The 24,058-nt window shown below is 32.6% G+C and overlaps 1 protein-coding gene across 4 annotated transcripts in view; it reads right to left on the minus strand.

Moving 5' to 3' along the window:
- Positions 1 to 19,687: 19,687 nt before the first annotated feature.
- The window catches only part of LOC111060571 (eyes absent homolog 2), a 133,692-nt gene continuing 129,321 nt past the window's right edge, over positions 19,688 to 24,058 (minus strand). For all 4 annotated transcript variants that reach the window (XM_039443388.1, XM_039443387.1, XM_039443386.1 and 1 more), the window contains one exon: positions 19,688 to 21,739. In XM_039443388.1, the coding sequence (XP_039299322.1) occupies positions 21,659 to 21,739 (81 nt within the window). In that variant the 3' untranslated portion in view covers positions 19,688 to 21,658. The remainder of the gene's footprint in view (positions 21,740 to 24,058) is intronic.

Genomic DNA, 24,058 nt, shown 5'->3' on the forward strand with positions numbered 1-24,058 from the left:
ACAATCAATTCTCTGATTTCCGCAGGGTAATTATTTCCAGTGGTCTTCTGATTCTTCTTCTTCTGATTTGTGGGGTATTACACCATGCTGCCTGTTGGATATCAGTCACAAACTTCTTCAACTCCCGATCAATATGTTCTTCGTTCCTTAATGGTGAGTTCAATTCTATTCTTTCCTCCAGCATCTGTTGGAAGCCATCCCAATCAGTGCGGCTATTTGCTAACGCTGGACAAGTATTTTCCTTCCGTAGAATTGAATCACTCAGAGTCATAATGATGGGTGAGTGGTCGGAATTAAGGTCGAAACTATCCTCTAAATGCAAATAATTAACTGATATATTTTTCGTCAGGAAGAAATCTATGAGATCTGGGATTTTCCTCGTATCGGTGGGCCAGTAGGTTGGTTTACCAGTTGAAAGAGCTTCACACCTCATCTCTTTCATTGCTTCGAAGAGCTGTCTTCCCTTGTGAGTTGTTAAGCGCGATCCCCAATGCACGTGCTTTGCATTGAAATCACCACCAAGAATGAATTTTTCTCCTAACATATCAAGCAATGTCGAATACTCCTCTCTTCTGATGGAATATCTGGGAGGACAGTAAATAGCTGCAACAACAAAGTTATAATTTACTGCTTGAACTGCTACACCTATCAATTGAATTCTATCACTTTCATGTTTCACTTCTTCATGATGTTGTAGATTGTCTCTGATAATGATGGCACTCCCACCCCTCGCGACATTGCTGGGATGTAAAGCAAGATAGATCTTAAAGCCTTTGAATTTGATAAACGATTGATTTGTAAAGTGAGTTTCAGATATAAGACATATATCTATTTTTTCTATATCTAGAACTACTTCTAACTCCTGTTGCCGTTGTAACAATCCATTCGCGTTCCATTCCATTATTTTTAGTGAATGAATCATTTGAATTCCAGTAGTCTACTCTGTTCTAACTTCTGAAATTTAGATTGTAGTGAGGTGATTATTTGCTCTTGTCTATCCAGTTTTGCCAAGATTAGCTGCAAAATATTATTGGTGCCTTCTTCCACTTCACTTTTTGGCTCTTCCAATTTCGATCTATTTTCTTTTGAGACAATCTGGGCGAAAGTCAATTTCTTAACTGCACTACCATTGTTTAGATTGTGAGCTTCTGTATTTTCCGTGATTCTTGGTGGGATATTTTGAATGATTTTCTTTCGTGAATCTGCAATAGTTTTTGTTTTAGTAGAATTCCTGATTTTTTGCAATCCGATTGCAACAGTGCAACCTCGATAGCTGGCTGGATGTGCTTCACCGCAATGAATACATTTTGGTAGAGCATCGTTGGGTTTCGAACATTCCTTTGTTTGGTGTTTACCTGCACACTTAACACACCTAGGCTCCTTGTTACAATATTTTTGAGTGTGGCCGTATGCTTGGCAACGTTTGCATTGCGGTATCAGATTGGCCTTCTTCAATGCTTCAACTTCCACTCTACAGCCAAGTATATTTTTCAATTCAAATACTGTTTTTATATCTTCTTCCGCGCTGAATGATACCATGAACATATCTAATGGTTCTCTTGTCTTCCACCTCAGCTTGTTTACAACTTCTAGAACTTTCAATCCTCTTACTTTCAAATCTTCCAGAATCATTTCTGTACTACAAGAGTGATGAAGCTTTTTAATCATCACTCTTATTGGTCTCGACTTTTTATCTTCATAGGAGTGCCAGTTGAGCCCATCTTTAATCAATTCTCTGGTAATATTCCGATAAGTTTCCGAATCAACTGCATTTACTTCAAATGTTTCTTTACTTAACAGTTTAATCCTAAATTTGTCAGCTGGTGACACTTTTTTCAAACTCGTAAGAAGTACATTCAGATTCTTAATACCATCAACAATAATTGGCGGTGGTGGCATTTCTTTCTTCTTCCTCTTCTCCTCCTCACTGATTGGTTTTTCCACAGGAGTGATTTTATTATTCAAATTTTGTTGCTTCTTTTTTGCAGACTCATTTTTGATTTCTGGCGATGGGGTGCTAAGCTTCCTCTTCTTGGTAGCCCGCTTAGTACGAGTTCTGATCCATTCAGTTTCTTTAGCCAATTCTTCTTCATTTGTCGAGAAGTTCTCGGCTGCTGAGCTAGTAGGCTGTGGGCTATGGATCTTTTTCTCAATATTGAGAAATCTTTTTTCCAAATCCTGCATTTTTTGCAAGAGTTCGGCGTTGCTTCTCTCTAGCTCCTTCCTCTTCTCATCAGATTCCTTCCAGGCGATGAAAAGTACCTGCTCGGCTGAAGATTTGAGTTTATTTGCTTTTATGTATTGATCCGGTGAACACTGGATTTCTGGTGTATTTGCCATGTTGTTGGTGTCCATGCTCTCGTTAGTGGCTTCCCTTTCTTCTTGCTCTGATGCAGGAAAACTTGGTGGCTTCACTAAGTTGGACATAGTGCGATTTCGCTACCATACATTTCAAACAGCACTCGTAATCAACACTCACGCACACGGAAACGCGAACGGAGCTATATTACCGCCGCGAAAAGCAGGTCGCTTTGCTTGCATAAAATACCGCGGTTGACGACCGATACTCGATGCAATATTTTTGTTCCACTTTTAATCGCGAACAAACTGCTGACTCACTACTTCTACACTACACTATTACTACTCGTCCGTTCTCTACGAGTTCTAGCGCAATACTGCTCAAGAAATTTGCAACGGAAATTTTGAATATCTGTACACTCTACACAATCTATAGATGCTGTATCTAATAATTCTACTGCATCTCTTATCATAATAAGCCCTTCTGTCATTGGTAAGAGACCTAGATGCCACATTTTTCTAGATAATATTTTAACATACGAAATTAATTGAAACATTGCACAATCATTTATAACAACAAGACAAAACTACAAAAAATTATAATAGTTTTTAAAATTAAAAAACAAAATGACGGTCATTTAAAATTTTGTTTCTGCCTGTTGTGGGTCCAGTAAAATTTCAACTCTTATGTAGTTCCCCGGGACCCCCCATTTTAAATTTGATCAGATAGTCACAAAATGAAACTATCATGTTATACCTGAAGAACTTGACTTGCTGAATGGTTATATTCCACTCAATTTATGATATATTCATCCATAATTAATCTAGATCCTTGTGAAGTTATTCACCTCATGATGGTCCTTTCTAACCTCCAAAGTGCTTATATAATTCTGCTATATAAAATCTACTCCTATGTTGGGTCTTGAGTGATTTGGCGCCAACATTGGAGTTGCATGCAAATTTTACTCCTCAAGAAGGTCCTTCAATATTATAATTGCTGCGTGAAATGTGCTCCTATGTTTGGTCCGCTGAGCTGTGTTGCCAATTCTCATATATAGTAAATAAATTTCACTCCTCATGAAGGTCCATCAAACGTTGCCATACTTCGTCTTTGTAATAATGATTCGAGATTTGTTTGAATCAACCAGCGACCGGCTCCGTGAACTTGTATTGCACATAACTCAAAACATTTTGTAGAGCATTGTCAATAGACTAAGATTTTCATGTTGTCAGAATATGTAAAGGAAAAAAATTGTACAAGCACCGTTTTTTTATGCATTTAAAGTTGATTAATAAAGTTGATTTATTTATTTATTTGAGGTTGCATAATAAGTCAAGCATGCTCAATAAATGTAGAAATCTAGGAGATTACCCTGAAAATCCCAATGAGCTGTATCAGTTGAAAGGGAATTACCGAATTAAGAGCCATTTGCACAGTCAAAGCTTAAACTGAATTTAATCAGCTGGTGGCTTAAACTCAAAATGTAACACATTATAACAAACGAGACTTGATATGGATTTAATCCAGTTTAAGATGGAATTTTCGTTTAAACTGTCACTGTGCAAATGGCCCTTAGAGAGACAATAACAACTATAGAACAAGTACAGTTTTCATGAAATGAAATTTTTCAAGTTCAAGATGACAGACAAAAAGCATTACATTAGGGAATTTTTGGGGATACAATGCATGTGTTCAGGAGCTGCAAGCTTCAGTGGGTGGCAAGGTCGGTGGATGCTAATGGTGTGAGCGACCATAAAGGTTTTAAACATCCCTTCTCTTAAGAATATAAAAAATGGGCTGTTAATATAAAAGAATTTGACTTTTGGGTATCTATCAATTATTGGAAATTAAAAAAAATGTTTTTGACTTTCTCATCAGAAATTAACCACACTAATCTTAAGGTATGAACATCTGAATAAAATTGGGGAATGGCCGTGAAATTCAAACTTATTTGCTGGAATAATATCAAGGTTTCGATTGTTAAAACTGAATGAAGACTTTTGGGCAGCATGCCAGGTCTTTGAATGAATTTTAATCACAATACCATCTTTACCGAACACTGCCTATTGTTATATTGATTTTAGAATTATTTCGTGTATCAATAAATTCAGTTTATTGCAGTGACATACACAAGAAAGTACAATAATGAAGGACTACTGGAATCATTAAAACATTGAATGCTACAAACTGTTACTACATTTACATTATAATGAGCAATGTACTCCAACATCTTCCAAGTATGACAATTATTCCTTATAGAATATTAGTGAGTCTGACTCCAATCTCTAGAATATTATCAAATTATCTGATATTAATTGATTTGTATACGAAGTATTCATCCATAGAAGTGTAGGTTCATTCCTTAACACAAGGTGGGTCTTTTGTTTAAATCTCTACAATTCGTGTTGGTCTGTTCAATGGTAAGAATATACTCAAGTATGTAATTTATATAATGTATATATCTATTAATTTATATATGTAATGTATGTATTTATGTAATAGAAATCTTAATTACTGCATCACTGCATATTATATAAATTGTACCTGATTGGATAAAGATATGAAGAAACATTTGAAAAATATGATTCCAAGCTCAGAAATGCTAAAAATGCATTCATTTTTCCATAGAATAAAATGAGAACTCAAAGTTCAGCTGAATGTCTGGTAGGGAATACGGATATTACTCTATTTTTATTCTTAACCAGCATCACATTTGAAAATGCTTATAACTTTGTTAAATTTGGACAGATTGATTTAAAAATTTAGAAGAATCTCAAATATATGAAAAAAACGTTCACGACTTTTTGTAGAATTTTCCCATGACTCCTTCACCTTCCTAAGCCGAAAAAACATAATTATTATGAGAGTTGTGACGCTAGGCAGAAATTTTCAAAAGTCGCGCTTCGTTCAGCTGTCGCCCGCCAAGGAACTGAATTGGATAACTTTTCCCGCGTAACAACGCTACAACGCTATTGGGTAGTTGAACTTGAACCGGCAAGTTCAAACGATATGCATTCATTTTATCTCTCTATAAAAGTGGAAGCTGTAGATAACACCAAGTTACTTGGAATACAAGGTACTGGCCACGTGCATCTCGATCTTTTAATGATCAGAGTCGGATGATCAGTGTGACATCATTGGTACTCTAAATATCTATTCTTCCTATATTTCCAATGTTAAATTTAGCAGCTTTGTAAGTCTTTTTCTCAAAAAGTAAATAACTTTCAAGTCCCATCGACATCTCCTACGACTCATACAATATTTATCTTTAATTTTTTTTAGAAATTCAATACTTTTGGACGACTGGATCTTTCAGAATGATTGATTTTGTTGTAAGAGCCTACATCGAATACCTGTTGCTCTCTTATTGAAAATTAACATGCTTTTCCTGGCTCTTTTGTAATTCAATTACTCAATGCTAATGAATTCGATAAATCGATCATTGAATAAGGTATTAAGAACATGAAACATTGATTGTACTATTATTTCTTTCACAATCCTTTATCTTGTCTGTGTACTGTATATCATATGTAGAATCAATAGAACTTCTTGCCTAATCCCTTAGGAGGAACTCTTTTTTCAGAAAAATTATGGCTTTCACATACTTGATGAGGAAATAGTTTTCTGGTTGAATCTTTCTAATTGAAAACTATAACAAAAAATATAAGGGCGAATATTATATTAAAGCATGGATTGCGCGTGAGGAATTCTCAATAATTGTATTGAATACTTGATCTCGTATTCTGAAACACATATTTCTAATTTAATTATTTGTAAGAGGAATTCTCAATTGGTACTTATTGTAGAACTCTCATTCTTTATTTATTTGTGAAAGGGAAAATCAACTCTTCATGATTCAATAATAATGAATTTAATGAAAATGAATCATACATTGAAAAGTATGCGTATGAATATGAATTCATACTATAAGTATCCTACAATATATTCCTTCTAATAAACTTGATAATTCTATAAGGCAAGTGATCGGTTGAATTCCTGTTTGAAAGAATAGAAAGGATGAAAATCTCTTTAATCAACTCGGAGGGCATTTCAATTCTAGAAATTGAACTCTCATAAACTTAAAACAGGATAATGTGCGTGGTAAATTCCAATTATTTTCAATCTCCACATTATTACCGGAAAGATAATATAGTTGGGCATATTTTAAGATATTTTTTCAAATAGCAAATTATTCAGTTTATAATGCATTTATGAATGTGAGTGTTATACTATCACCCCATACTTTCTTTTGTTCCATATATTGGGGCTTTCTACAACATAGAGAGTGAGTGATGTATATGTGATAAAAATTATGTTACTAGATTGTGCCTTGGTCACTGAGTGTAAATAATTTTGAAACCAATAAAGTTCTTTATCGAAAATTAAATTGGAATTTAATTGTTGATCAATCCAATTGATTGGTAATAACAAACGAAATCATCAAATATCATAATATAATATCATAAGGGAGGAAAGTGGTGCGCTTATCATCTTCATCCGTTGATCATCCACATTCTCCTTTCAAATCACTGATGGAATACCCTGCACTAACAACGTTATTCTCTGCAACCGCTCTTGATTTTACTTTTATCTAATTAATATTAGCTTTTCCTTTATATGTCTTCTGCATTGAGATTGGTATTAGAATCAATTTTGAAAGGATAGATATTGGTTGAGTTTGCAGAAGAATATCACAATGAACAAAGGAAACAGCTCGAATGTGTACAACGTAATAAATAACGAGAAAGCTCGAAATAACTATAAAGTATTCAAGCCAAGCCTAATTATTATGCTGATAAAAACAGTGATTGAAGAAGTATAGGTCTATATTATCACTCAAAGTATTACTAGGAGAAATAGGCTACATTCAGTACCTTTTTTCAACTTTATAATTGTTGGGGTATTAAAACTTTGAATAGAAAACCTCCAGTAGAAAACCTTTGAAGCCATTCATCTTTTCAAATGTTGACAAATAAAATCTATTCATTCATTCTACGAGTATCCCTTCTCGTAGTAACAAATGAGAGTTTTCTATCTCCAAACCGGTATGCCCTTACATTATCGAGAATTCTGGAAGATCTAGGAGTTCAAAGGTGATGAATTTCTAAAAAAAATTGAAGATAAATATTGTATAAATCGTAGGAGATGTCGATGGGACTTGAAAGTTATATACTTTTTAGAAAAAGACTTACAAAGCTGCTCAAGAAAAAAGATAAATATTGTATGTGACCGTAACACACAACTATCACCTGGTTAAAGTATGTGTATATCATTTTTTTCCTGAATTAAGAGTGCACTCCTAAAGGATTAAAGATGTTGAACCGGCAAGATGTTCTACTGATTCTATGTAATATACAGACAAGATATGAAGGATGTTGAGAGAAATAATATTATACTCTAATTAATGTTTCCACGTTTTTAATTCCTTATTCAATGATCGCTTTATCAAATTGATCAGCATTGAGTAATCGAATTACAAAAGAGCCAGGGAAAGCATGTTAATTTTCAATAAGAGAGCAACAGTTATTCGATGAGCAGGCTCTTACAAAATCGATCATTCTGAAAGATCCAGCCGTCCAAAAGTATTGAATTTCTAAAAAAATTTAAGATAAATTCTTGTATTAATCGTAGGGGATGTCGATGGTACTGGAAAGTTATGTACTTTTTGAGAAAAAGACTTACAAAGTTGCTCAATTTAACATTGAAAAGATAGGAAGAATATACTTTTAGAGCACCAATGACGTCACACCGACCAGCTGGTTTGGATTTGTCAACGCGCATCTTTTCGTGGCCAGTACCTTGTATTCTGTATACCTTGTATTTTGTATACCAGTACCTTGTAGGTACATTGGATAACACCTAATTTTTTCCCAACTTTTCTTTTTCTTCTGCTTCTCCTTCTTTGTCATCTTGTTCTTCTTTTTCTCCAAATTAGAGAATTCTTAATATTTGTCCTTTCATATTGAGTGATAGCTCATTTTACTCAGCTCTTCAAGGCGGTTTCAATGCATAGTTCGGTTGCCTGACAAAACCTCACTAGTACCTCTAACCTCACCAGATAGGCTATGTATATTTTAATGAATTGCACTGTTGACTTATTTATTACACTGTTGAAGTATTTTTGGAGCAATCCCATTCCAAAAAGTTGAGTTTATAATCATTTCATTAAAATACACATGTCTGGTGAGGTTGGTCGTGGCGAAGGCATGCGTTAGGGTTAGGTAAGGTTCAATCAGGTAACCGATATGCATTGAACCCACCTTGAAGAGCTGAGTAAAATGAACGAATAATTAAATGAATGTTTATTTCCCCCCAAAAAAAAAAAAAACTACAAGATCAATTACGCAACATATTAGATAAATTACAATAAATTACATACAAAACCTAGTTAGTTACAAAAAAATTTTATAATGTGTCCTCTATTCTACTTGTTTAGTTTTTTCTGTGTGGAAATTGACCTACTCCACTATGGCATACCATGTTCTAGAGTAAAATGAGCTATCACTCGAATTGATAAGATAAATGATATTGAAAATTATTCTCAAATTTGGGACCCCACATCTTTTTGGACAAAAAAAATTAATAAGCTCAATGGCTACCATACATAACTTGTAGGTTCCGAATATAATAAAAGAGAAAATTCCGATCTACCTGTACAGACAATAGGGATGTCATAATTCCAAGTTCCAACACAAACGGCAAGTTGCACAAAAGAAAATGTAATTTAATTAACATAAGATGACGTCATCATACAGAGCTGAACAGGGAAGTGGCTGTAGTGGCTCCATTAAAGACGTCATCTTATGGTTTGATTTTCTTTTATGCAACTGGCTGATAGAATTTCAATTTTTGGTTCTCCGTTCCTCGCGATGTCTGTAAGGATTCTTCCAATAGGCATGGTTACAGTATTTTCTTTCGATTGAATTTATGATAATACATAATTTTCCAAGCTGATAGGCTGAATGCAGTTGATTTGTTGATGCACTTCATAGATTCAATTTATGATTTTTGAAGTGACATTGGAATTTTTTTCATTGATTTTCATTGTTAGCTTCATTAGTAATTTTGGAAGCTATTCTTACAATAAGCTAGATTTCTTGTTTCAGGATTTGTTTCAATGTATAATTAGCTTTTCAAGTTTAATTAATTAACTGTTTCCATCTATTTCAATTAAACTAATATTTCTCGAAGAAAAAGATCATCACACTAGATGACACATTATTTTAATGTAGTCTTTGGAAGAAAAACAACAGCTAAAATACTTTTTTGATACGTATCATCGTTTTTCAATAAAGCATTCAAAGTTGCAATTTTCAAAAAAAGTTTTCCACAATAAGAAGGTTAGAACCAAAGAAGAGGTAGAGTTTGTAATCTAATAATATTGTATGTGCTAGAACCCACTACAATGTGCATTTTCCACAATTGTTTCACATGTATTTTCATGTGGTTTTCTAGAAAGTGAATATAAGATACTGTAGCAGCTATTCTCTATCTATGAAAATTGTTTATATTGAATATAACAGGAACTATTATAAAATAAATGAAATAATAAACAGGAATAAATTGTAGAAATAAAAAAAATATTGAAATTCAAAAACCATTTTTAATTTCAAATTATTATGGGGGTTATTCATCCACTCATCCATGTGTAATAAGTTAATTTATTATAAGTAATAAATTTAATTAATGCAGAAAGTATTTGTTCAATTCTCTCATTACTCACAAAGATGTAGGAAACTAGAATACAAACAAAAAATAAATATGAAATCCACTTTCAAAAATGAGCAAGCCTTTTTTTGTTCACATTCTTGAAAGAATAAGAATAAGAATCTATATTATCATAGACATTGTTAACAATGCATTGATAAATGTCAAAAATAGGTACTAGATATTACATAATACAATTAATATATACAAATAATATTAGCCTACAAATATTTGGTCCAGTCAATTACATGAAATTCTTGGATGTTATATAAACTTTCAGCTTTCAGTACAGTTTTCAATTTCCTTTTGAAGAATGTAAGAGGCAGTGCCTTAATTTCTAGTGGTAATGAATTGTACAGTTTAACAGATGTGTACAGAAGATTTTTTTGTGAAGTTGTGAACCTGAACTATTGAACTCTGATATTATTCCTATTTCTGGTTTCATATCCATGACAGTCACTATTTAATTTAAAAAAATCCAGATTACTTAACTAACACTAAATAATACATACAAAGAATAGACAGTTAATATTCCCAATTTTGTGAAAAAAGGTTTACAGTGGGTCCTCATATCAACATTACAAATCAATCTAATTGCTTTCTTTTGGAGTATAAATATTTTTGAGACATGAGTACTAGAGCCCCATAATAGTATACCATAGGACAGTAAACTTTGTATTTGAGAGAAATACACATTTAATAATATATTAATATCTACAGTTAACTTTAACCTTCTCAGCAAGTACAGTACCTTTGCTATTTTTTCACTAATTAATTCTGCATATGTGGTTGCCAATTAAGTTTGGGATCAAGAGCAATACCTAGAAATTTTAAAGGTTCAGTCCCTACTTCATTGTTTGAATTTCTATTATAGGTGAACATAATAATTACTAGCACAACAATCATTAAGGAGTAGAGAGCTATCAACTAGACAATTTTGTACACCTGCTTCGGATTTACAACTAACTTTGAGACCAAAATCATCAGCAAAGAGAAATCCTGCTTTATCAGTGCCTTCTATATTACAAATTATGTTGTTAATATATATATATATTAGGGAGTATTGATCCAAGTATGGGCCCCATAATGAACCTTTCTGCCCTTAGAGAATTGACAATCTTTGTAAACAAACTGGTTGCGGTCCTTTAAATAGATTGATTTTGAATTGCAGCCATAATAAGAAAATTTTTCAAAAAGTATGTTATGCTTAACAGTATCGAAAGCTTTAGACAATATGTCATATGACCTAAAACTAACAGATAGACCCTTCTCCAAATCATCAACAACACTATTAATTTACTAAACTTGTTACTGCATTGCTAGTATTTCTACATGGCCTGAAACCAAATTGTTTTTTAGTAAAAATACCAAAGTTTTCAAAATTATTTGAGATCTGGTCTTGCATTATGGCCTCAAATACTTTGGATATCACAGGTACAATTGTTATTGGCCTGAAATAAGGCCTGATTATATTGGCCTGAAATATTGGCCTGAAGTTTTTCTTATCACCTTTTTTATGTAGCCTACAGGTATTACCTTAACGTTTTTCAATACACTTGGATAAATGCCCTTGTATACTAAACAATAATTTATAAGGTAACTCAAAACTTCACTTATATAAGGGGCAGATATTTTTAAGACCTTAGAATTAATACCATATATATCTAAAAAAACTTGAATTACTAAGACTACTTATTTTCTGGTACACATAATCTGCAGTAACAGGTTGGAAAAAAATGGTACATTGGGCCTATTGCACTTATTGATGTAGTGAGAGCTGAGATGTTCACTAACTGGCACATTTTCACTAATTTCCTCAACTTTTTCAATGAAAAAGTTGTTAAATGAATCAGCGTTGTTATCATCATGTGAATCAATAGCTTCATTGTTGACATTTGTAAGAATTTTAACTACCTTCCATGCAGCTTGAGTTTTATTTTTTGAGTGCTCTATTTTGTTGTTGAAATAATTTATTTTTGCATTCTTAATAGCAATTCTAAACTCTTTCTTACAGCTTTTATATTTATCTCTGAACTGATTAGTCTTAAAAAATTTCAGTAAGCTATAATATTCATCACTATGTTTGAGCTTTATTAAATCAGCAGTATACCATCCATCATCCAGCTTAGGCTTACTAACTTTGAAACCTCTAAGAGGATAAGCAGCATTAACAGCTGACATATACAAATCAAAAAACTTCTTAAACTTATCATTCGCATCATTAGGCTAAGCAAATACACCACACTCCAGTGTATGATACTAATTAATTAACCTAACAAATAAATAAGTGTTCTGATCATTAATTAACTAACCTATCTAGCTTTTTGTTTACACTAGAAAAACTTTGAGAGTCATTTTTCACATTTATTAAATATTTAAATAGTAGGGCATGATGATCTGACAGTAGATGTGTATTGATAACTCGGGTCACATGTCTGCTATCATGAATATCACAGTCACAACATTATCAATACAGTGACCTTCATTCAGTGTGCCTGGTCTAGTGATTTCATTTTTGTAGAAATATGGATACCAAAACATTCAAACAAATTGCAAAGATCTCTATTAAAATTATCATTTACATTAAAGTTGACATTGAAATCAGCACATAATATTAAATTATAGTTACATTTATAAATGGCACATAATATATCATTAAGACAGGATAGAGAGTTGTTAAAAAAACTAACATCATTATTATAGGGTCTGTACAATGACAAAACAATTATTTTTTCATTTGGAAGTTTAATTGCAACAGCTTCACAAATCATTTCTATAGAAAGTTCCTTTACTATGCTTAATTCTTCTAATTTCAATCCATTAATTAAAAAAATTGCTTCTCCACTATGTGTGGAATTTTTCCTTCCATAGAAGGACCCAAGTTCATAGTCAGGTATTGTGAGACAGCTACAGTCATCGTTTGTTAACCAGTGTTCAGCAACAGTAATTATCCTAGCATTAGGCTATAGTTTTATAACATAATAAGAGGGAAATATATTCTTATTTGTTTGATATACCCTGGACATTCAAAGATATGGTGTTTAGAAAAGTTTCATTAGCTGTTTATTCATCATTAGTCCTAGGCCCAGGATTGGTATTGTTTGCATATCACTATCACATAACCTAGCTACATTTGGACTGTTGTATAAATTAGAATTGGAACCGTTTTGGGCGTATAAGCCTGTGGTACTTTTCTGTAAGTTGAGTAATTCTCATTGATTGAATAAATAAATAAATATCCATTCCTATCTTTAGACCTATTAAAAGAGTTATTTATGAAAAATTGCATGGCTGAAGAGGAATGATTTTAGGACTAACTTGACTTTTATGATCTAAATATTTATTTATACAATTGAGAATTTCATTGCCAATGAGCTTCTTACCAATTCTATCCAGGTATATATTTATTGTATATATCCTAATAGAATAAGATTCTTGTGCAGAATTAGTTGAGCTTGTAAGTAGTGATAGAAATGAAGGAATTACATTTACGATTTTATTTTTTGTTACATTTATTTATTTCCAATCACTCAATTACATACACTCTGTGAGTAGTGATGCGGTTTACTTTTAATTTCTACTTTTGATGTGTTTTATTCTTGATTTCGTTTCAAAATGTTAATAACCTTAAAGCATTACTAAATCTCATAAGGAAATAATTGTAAAAGAAGCAAGCTAAATAGTACAAGTAATTATAATAATTCAAGTACAAGTTATAATTCTATAACTGACTTACCTTTCAAAGTTGAATTCAAAAATTTATCACTGCTTGAATAATCTTTTTGGACATTTTGACACAATCACAACAACACAAAACACAATATCACTTTCACTCTGCACTGTCTGCAGACAACAGACAGCTGACAGACAAGGACTAGACAATAATATTCCATTCACAACAGAAACGGCGCCAACTTCAATACATAACCTCAAATCAAGTTCAGTCTGAATAAATGGCGCGAACGCACAGACCCACGGGAGTGAACTATAATACTCCATTACGCAAACGCCATCACATGATAGGTCTGTGGAGCTACTAAAGATGCTTGGACCATCTTACGCGAACGTACCAACATGAGTTGTAAAGATTTATGCAAAAGACCAACTTTGTGTTAAGCAATGAACCTATATATATATATATATATATTATATATATATATATATATATATATATATATATATATATATATATATTAGTCGACGACAACAAGCATTGTTGATGTTGACATTCAGATTGGCCAAATTTCAAATGTGCTCAAACAGCTGATCAAAAAACTTTTCATCATCTGTGTTTATTATTCAATAATTAAAACATTTATAATAATATCATCTTATTGTTATTTAAAAGAATAAAAAAGTATAAACTCAACCTCCCACATAATTGAAAATAATCTTCTAGGTTATTTAAACAAATCAGAATAAAAAATAAGAATACTTGGACAATTTCCTGATATTCAGATTACCTCAGATTTGATAGAGCTATGACCTTTCACTTTTGCTTCCAGAAGTGCTTAATATATATATATATATATATATATATATATATATATATATATATATAGGGCAAAAATATGTTTTCGCCCCACTTGGATGTAATGAGCTGGTTTTCATGCATCATATGGAGGCCAAAAATGATTGTTTTCCGACCAGGCCAGTAAAATTTTTACAGCCCTAGGGCTGTAAAATAACCTTGAAGTCAGCTGAAACTAGCATTGTTGACATTAAGATTGTCCAAATTTCAAGTGCGCTAAAACAGCTGATCAAAAAACTTTTCATTATTTGTGTTTATTATTCAAGAATCGAAACATTCATTATCATATCATCTTATCATCTTATTGTGCCATTTAAAAGAATGAAAAGTATAAACTCAACCTCCCACATAATTGAACATAATCTTTTGGGCTATTTAGACATATTGGAATCCACCCAAACCAAACCCAGCATAAGTACTGCGATTACCACTAAACCTGGTGGATAATTTTGGAACTACTGAAAACTATTTTTCCAGACATATTATTCATTATCAAAATTCGGGAACAGAATAGTGTTGGGCCCTGCCTGTTGTTCTTTCCCGATCATATTTAAAATATGATTTGTAATTGCATCCACTGAAAATGAAAAAAATATATATAAATACTTGTACGATTTCTGATATTCAGATTACCTCAGATTTGCTAGAGCTATGACCTTTCAGTTTTGCTTTTGGAATTGCCTAATAAACAAAATTATTATCATATATATTATATTGTTTTATTTTTTTGTGTGGCGAAAAATAGCATTTGTACCACAGGAAAAAATGTATTTCCGGCTCTCAATCTTTTAGATAGATAGATAGATAGATAGATATATTCCTCGATCCATGAAACATCTATAGATGCATGAGATCACGTCAAAATATTAGAACACATACATAATAAAGTACTAGTCAAATTATTATGCCTTTATGGTTTCAATGGTTTTTATAGCATTACAGGTCTAAGCTGGATTCAGGCAGCTCAAAAAACTTGTCAACATGATAGAAGGGGTTAGCGCAGAGCCACGTATGTAGAGTTTTTTTGAACTCTATGGTTCTCATGTCTCTAAACTTGAGAGGTAATTTATTAAATAAACGTCTACTCATTATCAGATGGCTGGACCTTAGCCTTTCCAGACGGACAAAAGGAATGTTGATGTCATGACTATGTCGAGTATTAATCCCATGAACGTTCGATCTACATTGGAGCGTTTCTCTACACTTATGAGTGTGAACAAGGCTACTGAATATATACAGATTCACTACCGTGAGAATGCCAAGCTCAACAAAAAGTGGCTTACAGTGGGCTATTCTATCGGCTCTACTCATTATTCTGATAGCTCTCTTCTGCATTATTAATACCTCTCCAATCCTGGTAGCATTACCCCAGAACACCAGACCATACCACAGAACCGACTGGAACAGAGCAAAATATGAAGATTTTACATATTCAAAAGGCAAACATGACATCAAACGCAGTAAGAGGAAGTTCACTCGAGACAACCTATCTAAAACCGTATCAATATGAGGAGCCCAAGACAGATCGTAATCCACCGTCAGTCCAAGAAATCTGGCCTTATTAGAAATCGAGGGGTCGCTCACATATGGTCTTAAACTGAAGACAACTGTCTGTTTCTTGGCTTGGTTCAATAGAAAACCATTAGCTGCAAACCAATCAGAAACCTGTGTCATTGCATTAGTAGCCCCTTCACCAACTGTCAGAATATCACGACCAGTATTTATCAGAGTAGTGTCGTCTGCATAAATATATGTATTGGCATCCACATTATAAGGTAAGACATTCACAGCTATCAAAAAAGCAGAGGCCCAAGAATGGAGCCCTGAGGAACTCCACATTCAACACTCACTGTAGGTGACCATTTTCCATGAATCTCAACCGTCTGTTTCCTGTTACAAAGGTAGGAGCAAATCAAATTTAAAGCTGTACCCTGGATGCCGAAGTAATTCAGTTTCTCAATCAGAATCTTGTGACTGACACAATCAAATGCCCGACTCAAGTCACAAAAGGTACCCCAGGCAAAACCCTTCTTCTCAAATTCATTGAGTATGTCCATGACAAGAGCATCAATGGCATTGGTTGTTGATCTACCCCTACGAAAACCATATTGGGAGCCCGTGAAGATGCCCTTGTTCTCAAGAAAAAAACTCAGCTGCTCCGAAACAATACACTCAAAAACCTTGGCCAAGACAGGTATGAGCGATATTGGCCGGTAGTCTGCTGGATCCTCTCTGTTACCCTTCTTGAAAATCGAACACACTCGGGCAATCTTGAGGAAATCTGGAAACACTCCTTCTCTGAGGCAGGCATTAATGCACACTGACAACGGCTCAGCAACCCACTCACCAATTTCCTTCATAAGAGAGTTGGAGAAATCATGAAAGTCCCTGGATCTTGATGATTTCAGATTCCTTATTACTCTAGTCCTTTCTGGTCCTCGGCCTACAGCCTAGGACTTAAAAACCGATTTCAAGCCGGAAAAGTCTCATTTCCGGTCCTAGGTGAGAAATATACTAATTTGCCCCACTTGGATGTGATGAGCTGGTTTTCGTGTGTCATATGGAGGCCGAAAGTGATTGTTTTCTGACCAGGCCAGTAAAATTTTTTTGTCCCACTTGGATGTAATGAGCTGGTTTTCGTGCATCATATGGAGGCTGAAAGTGATTGTTTTCCGACCAGGCCGGTAAAATTTTTATGGACCTAGGGCTGTAAAATAACCTTAAAGTCAGCTGATTCTGATTTGATGTGAACGTGTTCACAAAATAGTTTATGAAACTGAACCAGTTTATGCTTCTAGAATTGAATAAAGTATTTTTCAATAAGGTACTATCATATTATTTGGATGAATTAAATACAAATAAGATATTATTAGCTATTAAAATTCAATTTTCAGAGTATAATAGAATCTAACCTCATAGTACTGCGTTTATCACGATTTCACGAAACCTGGTGGATAATTTTGGAGCTACTTGGGCAATATCATTGGTGCTAAACGTTTTTACAAATAGTTTATGAAACGGAATCAGTTTATGCTTCTAGAATCGAATAAAGTATTCTGCAATAAGATACTATCATTTTTTTGGATGAATGAAATACAGATAAGATAATATATTATAAACTATTCAAATTCGATTTTCAGAGTAGGATAGAACTTCTAACCTAAACTTCCACAGTCGACGACAACAAGCATTGTTGACGTTGACATTCAGATTGGCCAAACTTCAAGTAGGTATGCTAAAACAGCTGATAAAAAGCTTTTCATTAATTGTGTTTATCATTCAAGAATTAAAACATTTATAATAATATCATCATATTGTCATTTGAAAGAATATAAAAGTATAAACTCAACCTCCCACATTAAAACATAATCTTTTGGGTTATTTAGACAAATCAGAATAAAAAATAAAAATACTCGAACAATTTCATAATATTCAGATTAACTAAGATGCGGAAGTGCCTAATACACATTTATTCTCATATATTTATTTTTTCTGTGTGGCGAAAAATAGCGTTTGCACCATGGGCAAGAATATGTTACCGGCTCTCAATCATTTCAAGTCCTCGGCCTACGGCCTCGGAAAAGTCTCATTTTCGGCCCTAGGTGCAAAATATACTATTCTTACCCAGGAACAATGCCCTAGCTAGAGTATTGGTAGGCAGTTCGTAAACATTCTGTATATTACGGTGCCTGGTAGATATGCATGAAGTAAATAACTAATCATACAAGTTTATTACACTCATAAAGAAATAGTAGATATTCAAAAATATTCATTGTTTTTCCAGGTAGATGGAAGTTTTCCAGGGTTTTGAGGAACAAATGAACTTGAAGTGTAAACACTAAAGTGTACACAGTTTTAGCTTGAGTAATATCCCCATTCATACATTAAAATTTGTATTTTTCGTGAATTTTATTTGTTTTAATTTTTTAACAAATTATTTAAATTCTTCATTTTGCCAGGCATTTACTCGTGAACTGGGATGGTTGAACCTAACCTAATATAACCTAGGTCAACTCTCAGCTAACACATCTAGTCTATGCTAACACAAATTAACAAATAATCACATGCTAGCAAAACTATCAACTTACAAATGGAAACCATGTATGAAAGTAAACTAGTTGAATTTTACCCCATACCGGTACCTTTCAACTTTTCATGTTGTGTAAAAGTACCTGTCCCCGCGAAATCAGAGATATATAGTCTCTATATATCTCTTTTCTGTATAGGGTTACTTGTAATATGAATAGAAAGAAAAATAAAGAGTCTCAGTACCCTTTTTGAATTATTTAATCACAACATGTTTCAAAATTGATGCCATTTTCAAGTGATATGAAACTTATACACATATATCACTTGAAAATGGCATCAATGATGAAACATGTTGTGATTAAATAATTCAAAAAGGGTACTGTGATTCTTTTTTTTCTTTCTATTCATAGTCTCTATAATATGTTCGAAGCTTTTATAGAATAGCTGAATTTTAGCTCTAGTTTTTTTTATAATATTTCAAAACTCCTCAAAATAAGACAAAAGAACTCCTCTCTCTCGTCCACCTAGGTTTTCAATAAAGGTAGCTAATCAATTAATCAATCAATCTCCAGATTACTCCCAGGAGACTTCAACACGCTGATGGGAGGGTGCTGAGGCTTAAAATTAAATAGTACAGCTTCTCTCTTTTCTCGAATATTTACTGTAAATAACTAATGTAAGTGTGTGTAAGCATCCTCAGCATCCTCAGTCAATCAACTCAACTCAATAACCGGGCTTTTGATCCTGGCACCTGATTTATACAAATTCTTAAGTAATGTAAAAAGGCTACAATACGCTATACTTAAGGAAGTATTGCATAGCTCCTCTCAGTAATACAAACATCTAATGTTTGGGATAATATCTCATTGATTATAGGACTTCTAAATTTCTATGAAACAGGTCTCCAATCTAAAGTTCAAATTAGTTCCTTTTGTAGTCAGCATTTTTCAAGTCAGGGGCAATTTAGAAATATTGAAATTGGGGTATCTTAATTTTTGGAATGACTTCTCTTATCTTATCTTACAGAACAGTATCATACAAGATTTGAGGGCAGTATCATACAGTGATAAAATTTATGAAAGTAATTAGAAGGAGGGAAAACATTGAAAAATATAAAAGTGCTCTGAAATAAATCATAATCTTTTATTAATGTGCGTTTGAAGAATCTTTACAATTTGTTTCATACGCCAGAGATATGAATAGTACAAGGTATTGATTATAAAATATTTATTTTCGCCAAGAAAAATCTTTAAAAATAACTCATATTATAATTATGTTATAATAGTAAATAAATGTATTTTCTCTTTCAATTCGTTGTACAACAAATCATGATTAGTTTAATTATTATAGAAAATACTAGTACCCTTTTTGTAATATTTTACATAAACACAACTAGTTTCGGGCACTCATGCCATTCTAAGTTTCAAAATGAATTATTATTCTTCAGTAAATAAATAGAAAATGAAAATACTTCATTATGATCACTTTATCTTTGAAGAAATGTTGATAAGTTATTTATGAATAGACATCTGATATATGGAACATGGGTGGCTCCAAGATGGTTTCTGCGGGTGGGGGGGGGAGGTAGGTAAACTGATGGACTTTCTAGATAAACACCTCCACTATATTCTACACGTTTTCATCAACGGTAAACTCTACTAATATTCTCAAGAAGAATTTTATTTCTTCTAACTACTGAGCACTATTATTACTGCTAAATTCATAATTGAAAAAAAATTGAATATGACTGAGATACAACTAATTTTCATCTTTAGACTGCGTAACAGAGACTTAATTTTTTGAAAGTTCATTAAAAAAATTAGTTAATTTTGAATATTATACTACACTACCTTTCTAAATCGAGAATACCAGAATCAAATTTTTGTTTTATGCAGTCTTGAAAATATCTTCAGTTCAAATAGCGAGACCTCCATTCCATTAAAAACAAACAATTAATGGGTGATTAGCTCGATATTTCTTTCACATGGATACTTTGACAGTAGCTTTCAGATCCTATTCGAAATCAAAAACCTAATTTTCTGTAGCTTCAAAATTTTTGTCCTCTATCTTCGATCCGCCATTTTTATTCCAATTTAATTTTTTTAAATGGGAAGGTGGTCATATGATACATGATTTCTATACATAATTTCAAGAGAAAATTAATGGCAAAGAATCAGGAATAATTTTCTCTGTACCTAGTCAACTTCAGTTGATTCTACAGAGCACAGAAATTTGCATTGAACTGGAAGATCAGAATCTTGAGGATTTCTGGGCACTCTCACAAGGCTCAGAAGGTCAAATTATTAGACTGAAATTTCAGTCAAGTAGAATAATCATCAAAATCTCGAGGTTTCTGGGGTACTCTATACAAAGCAAAAACACGAGTGCGGTACTCTGAAAGCCCACTTGTGTAAAGTCGTTCAATACCCCTGACTTTGACCTTCTGAGCCTTTTGAGAGTGCCCAGAAAGCCTCAGGATTATGATCTTCCAGTTCAATGCAATTTCTTTTTTCTGTAGAAGAATTCACTTGGTTATATTTTTCCTGAGTACAAGTTAATTATTATTCTATTAAAATAGGTTTGTAATGATTCAACTAATGTAAAAAAGAAATAGGTTCTATTTCTACAAATATTTTATGATATTTCTGATTAATTTATCAAGAAAATTTAAAAGAAGCACGAGTTTATTTTTATATGGATCAAAAATGAAATTTTAAAATGTTCTAAGCTCTCCCCCCCCCCTGGAGCCGCCACTGTATAGATAAGACAAAGAAATATTTTTCTTTGAATTCCTATTAAAACAAATCACAATCAGTTCTGGCGAAAAAAGTAATGAAAAATTATTCATATTTGTAATGGGTATATAAATGTATTTATAAAGGGTATATAAATGTATTTATAATGTATATTCTCTATTAATTCGTACGACAAAAAATCATAATAATTTTTATCGAAAAAACATCGATAAATGCTCTATATGTGATACATTATAATAGTGATGTAATTAATTTTCTATTTCAAATCATAATCAGTTTTAACGAAAAAACTTGCAGTTCAACTGTAACATATATTATGAACAACGTTTTTCTATTCTAAAGGAATGCCATGTCACATGCATTATACAGAGCTATGAGATCTGAATGACTCGAGATTGGCCAGAAAGGGAAGTTCAGCTGAAAAAGAATAGAATAAGTTTTAATGATTTTCAAACAATTGAACAGTCATATTTATGACTATGATAGAGTAAAACAAGTAAATACTTTTGTGAAGATTACGTTATTTTGTCAACAAATCAAGTCAAATGGGAAATGGATAAAATTTAAATCGAAAATTTTGTTTTAAACTCCAATAAATAATACAAAACAAAAACCCTTTTTCAAAATATATTAATTAAAATCATTAATTCAAGTGTTCTATAGTGAGATTCACTTTACACTGCCAGCATTGGCTGACTGGGAAATTTATAAATAATGCTAAAAAGTTTAAGTGAATCTCACTATAGAGATTAATAATGGTACAACAATCAAATCTGGTTAAATAAATAAAATTTAACAGTCAAAAACCGTTACAGCATGGACAACGCAATATATGAGATAACAAATCAATAAGTTCAAGTCACACACTTCTACAAATAGTATATAGACAATTATGATGAAATAATGGTTAATAATAATTAATAATAAATACTTTCAAGTTTGACATTTCCACTATAGTATCACAGTTGAGTAATGAAGAGAAATAAAATTTGGATAACAAGATAATAGACAAACCAACACTTATAGATACTAACATATATTTACTAGGCACTCGTCTAATTCATTCAATTTATAAAACAGATGTAATACTAGCCAAACATAAATCTTTTTGAAGGTGCTTTCCATGACGAAACACTAGACCCTATATAATAACTTTGTTGAAGTTCTGACACTGTGTTACTTGTTATAAAAATTTGGGGTGGAACATACTCAAACCACTTGGAGAAACTTTTTGTAATTCAAAAACACATTATAAGAGCTATATTGGGAAAACCCAGACTCTATCCAAGTGAGTACCTACCTGTTTAGTGAGCTAGATGTTTTAACTGTCAGGCAGCTTTACATCAAAAATTTAATCATCTACATAAATAAACATATGAATCTTTTCAACCTGCGTGTTTCACCATATAACCTCCGTCCCTCATCTATTACCTTTCAAATTAAAGATACTATTTTATCAATTTGTAGAAAACAATTTTTATATCAGGTATCAAAGCTCATCAATGTTATTCCTAACCATTTTATCACTAGTAAATTGAATAGAAAACTGCTAATTGAAATTCATACATGGATAATCTCGAACAATGTAATTTTGGCAATGTAATTTCCTCATAGCTTAGTATAAAGACTTCTCATGTTTTTTATGTAATCTTCAACTATTCTTTACTCTCCCCTATACCTTCACTCTGCTCTTTCTCTTCCCTTCCTTACTCACTTTTTCTTTTCCCTATTTCTTAATAATATCCCATTATTATTTTCATATACTGTTAAGCATTGAACACTCGGCCTCTGCGCTCAGGTTCCTCGAACCTTGCAGGGACTTCCCGTTTTTAATATAGTTATGTATAATCCTATTAATGGTATTTTTCTTTTTCATTTTATATTGTATTTTACTTTTTTCATTTATAACCATTTTTGTCATTGTAATTATGTTTTTGGGACAAATAAAGATTTGATTTGATTTGAAATATTTGGAAAAACCTTACTTTTGTTGGAGTATTTAGGAATGAATTTCACTCCTTAAGAGGAGCTTCATCAGCCTGACACCAGGGGCGCTTGCTCTTATGGGTTGGACTGTGTGGCCAAAATGTGGGAGAATATTACATTCGATTTGAAGTTAAGTTGATCATTTAATAAGTTGGAGGTGTTTAAAAATTTCATATTGTTCTAGTGTGTTGAGTCTCTGGCTTTTTTGAAGAATGTGTAGGATTTCAATATCTGTTTGTATGTTTTTGTGATTGTGTCCTGTGGCTATTAAATGTTCTGCATAATTATGTAGATTCTGAATTTGAATTTACTGCTTTCATGTGCTCATTGTATCTTATTTTGAAGCTACGGCCGGTCTGTCCAATACAGAATTTTGAGCATGTATTACATTTCAGTTTATAAATTCCTGTCTTTTCAAATTGTGAGCTGTCTATTTTTCGTGTTTTTAGTTGGGTTTTCAAGTTGTTGTTGGTTCTAAATGCTGTTTTGTAGCCTGATTTTTTGAATATGTTTGCTATGGATTGTGATTTTTGATTGAAATATGTTAGTGTGACATATTTGTTGGGATTTGGGGGTTTCTGTTTCTTGTTTTTCATTTTATAAAGTATTTTGTCTATTACATTGGATGAGTAGCCATTGTTTTGTGCCAGATATTTTATAGTGTTCAATTCTGTCTGGTAATCTTCTTTTGTGAGTGGAATGCTTATTAGTCTATGGATCTTGGAGTTAAAGGCAGCAAGTTTGTGTTGT

This window comes from Nilaparvata lugens, chromosome X (genome assembly GCF_014356525.2).
Source record: "Nilaparvata lugens isolate BPH chromosome X, ASM1435652v1, whole genome shotgun sequence".
In the NCBI taxonomy this organism is placed as follows: domain Eukaryota; kingdom Metazoa; phylum Arthropoda; class Insecta; order Hemiptera; family Delphacidae; genus Nilaparvata; species Nilaparvata lugens.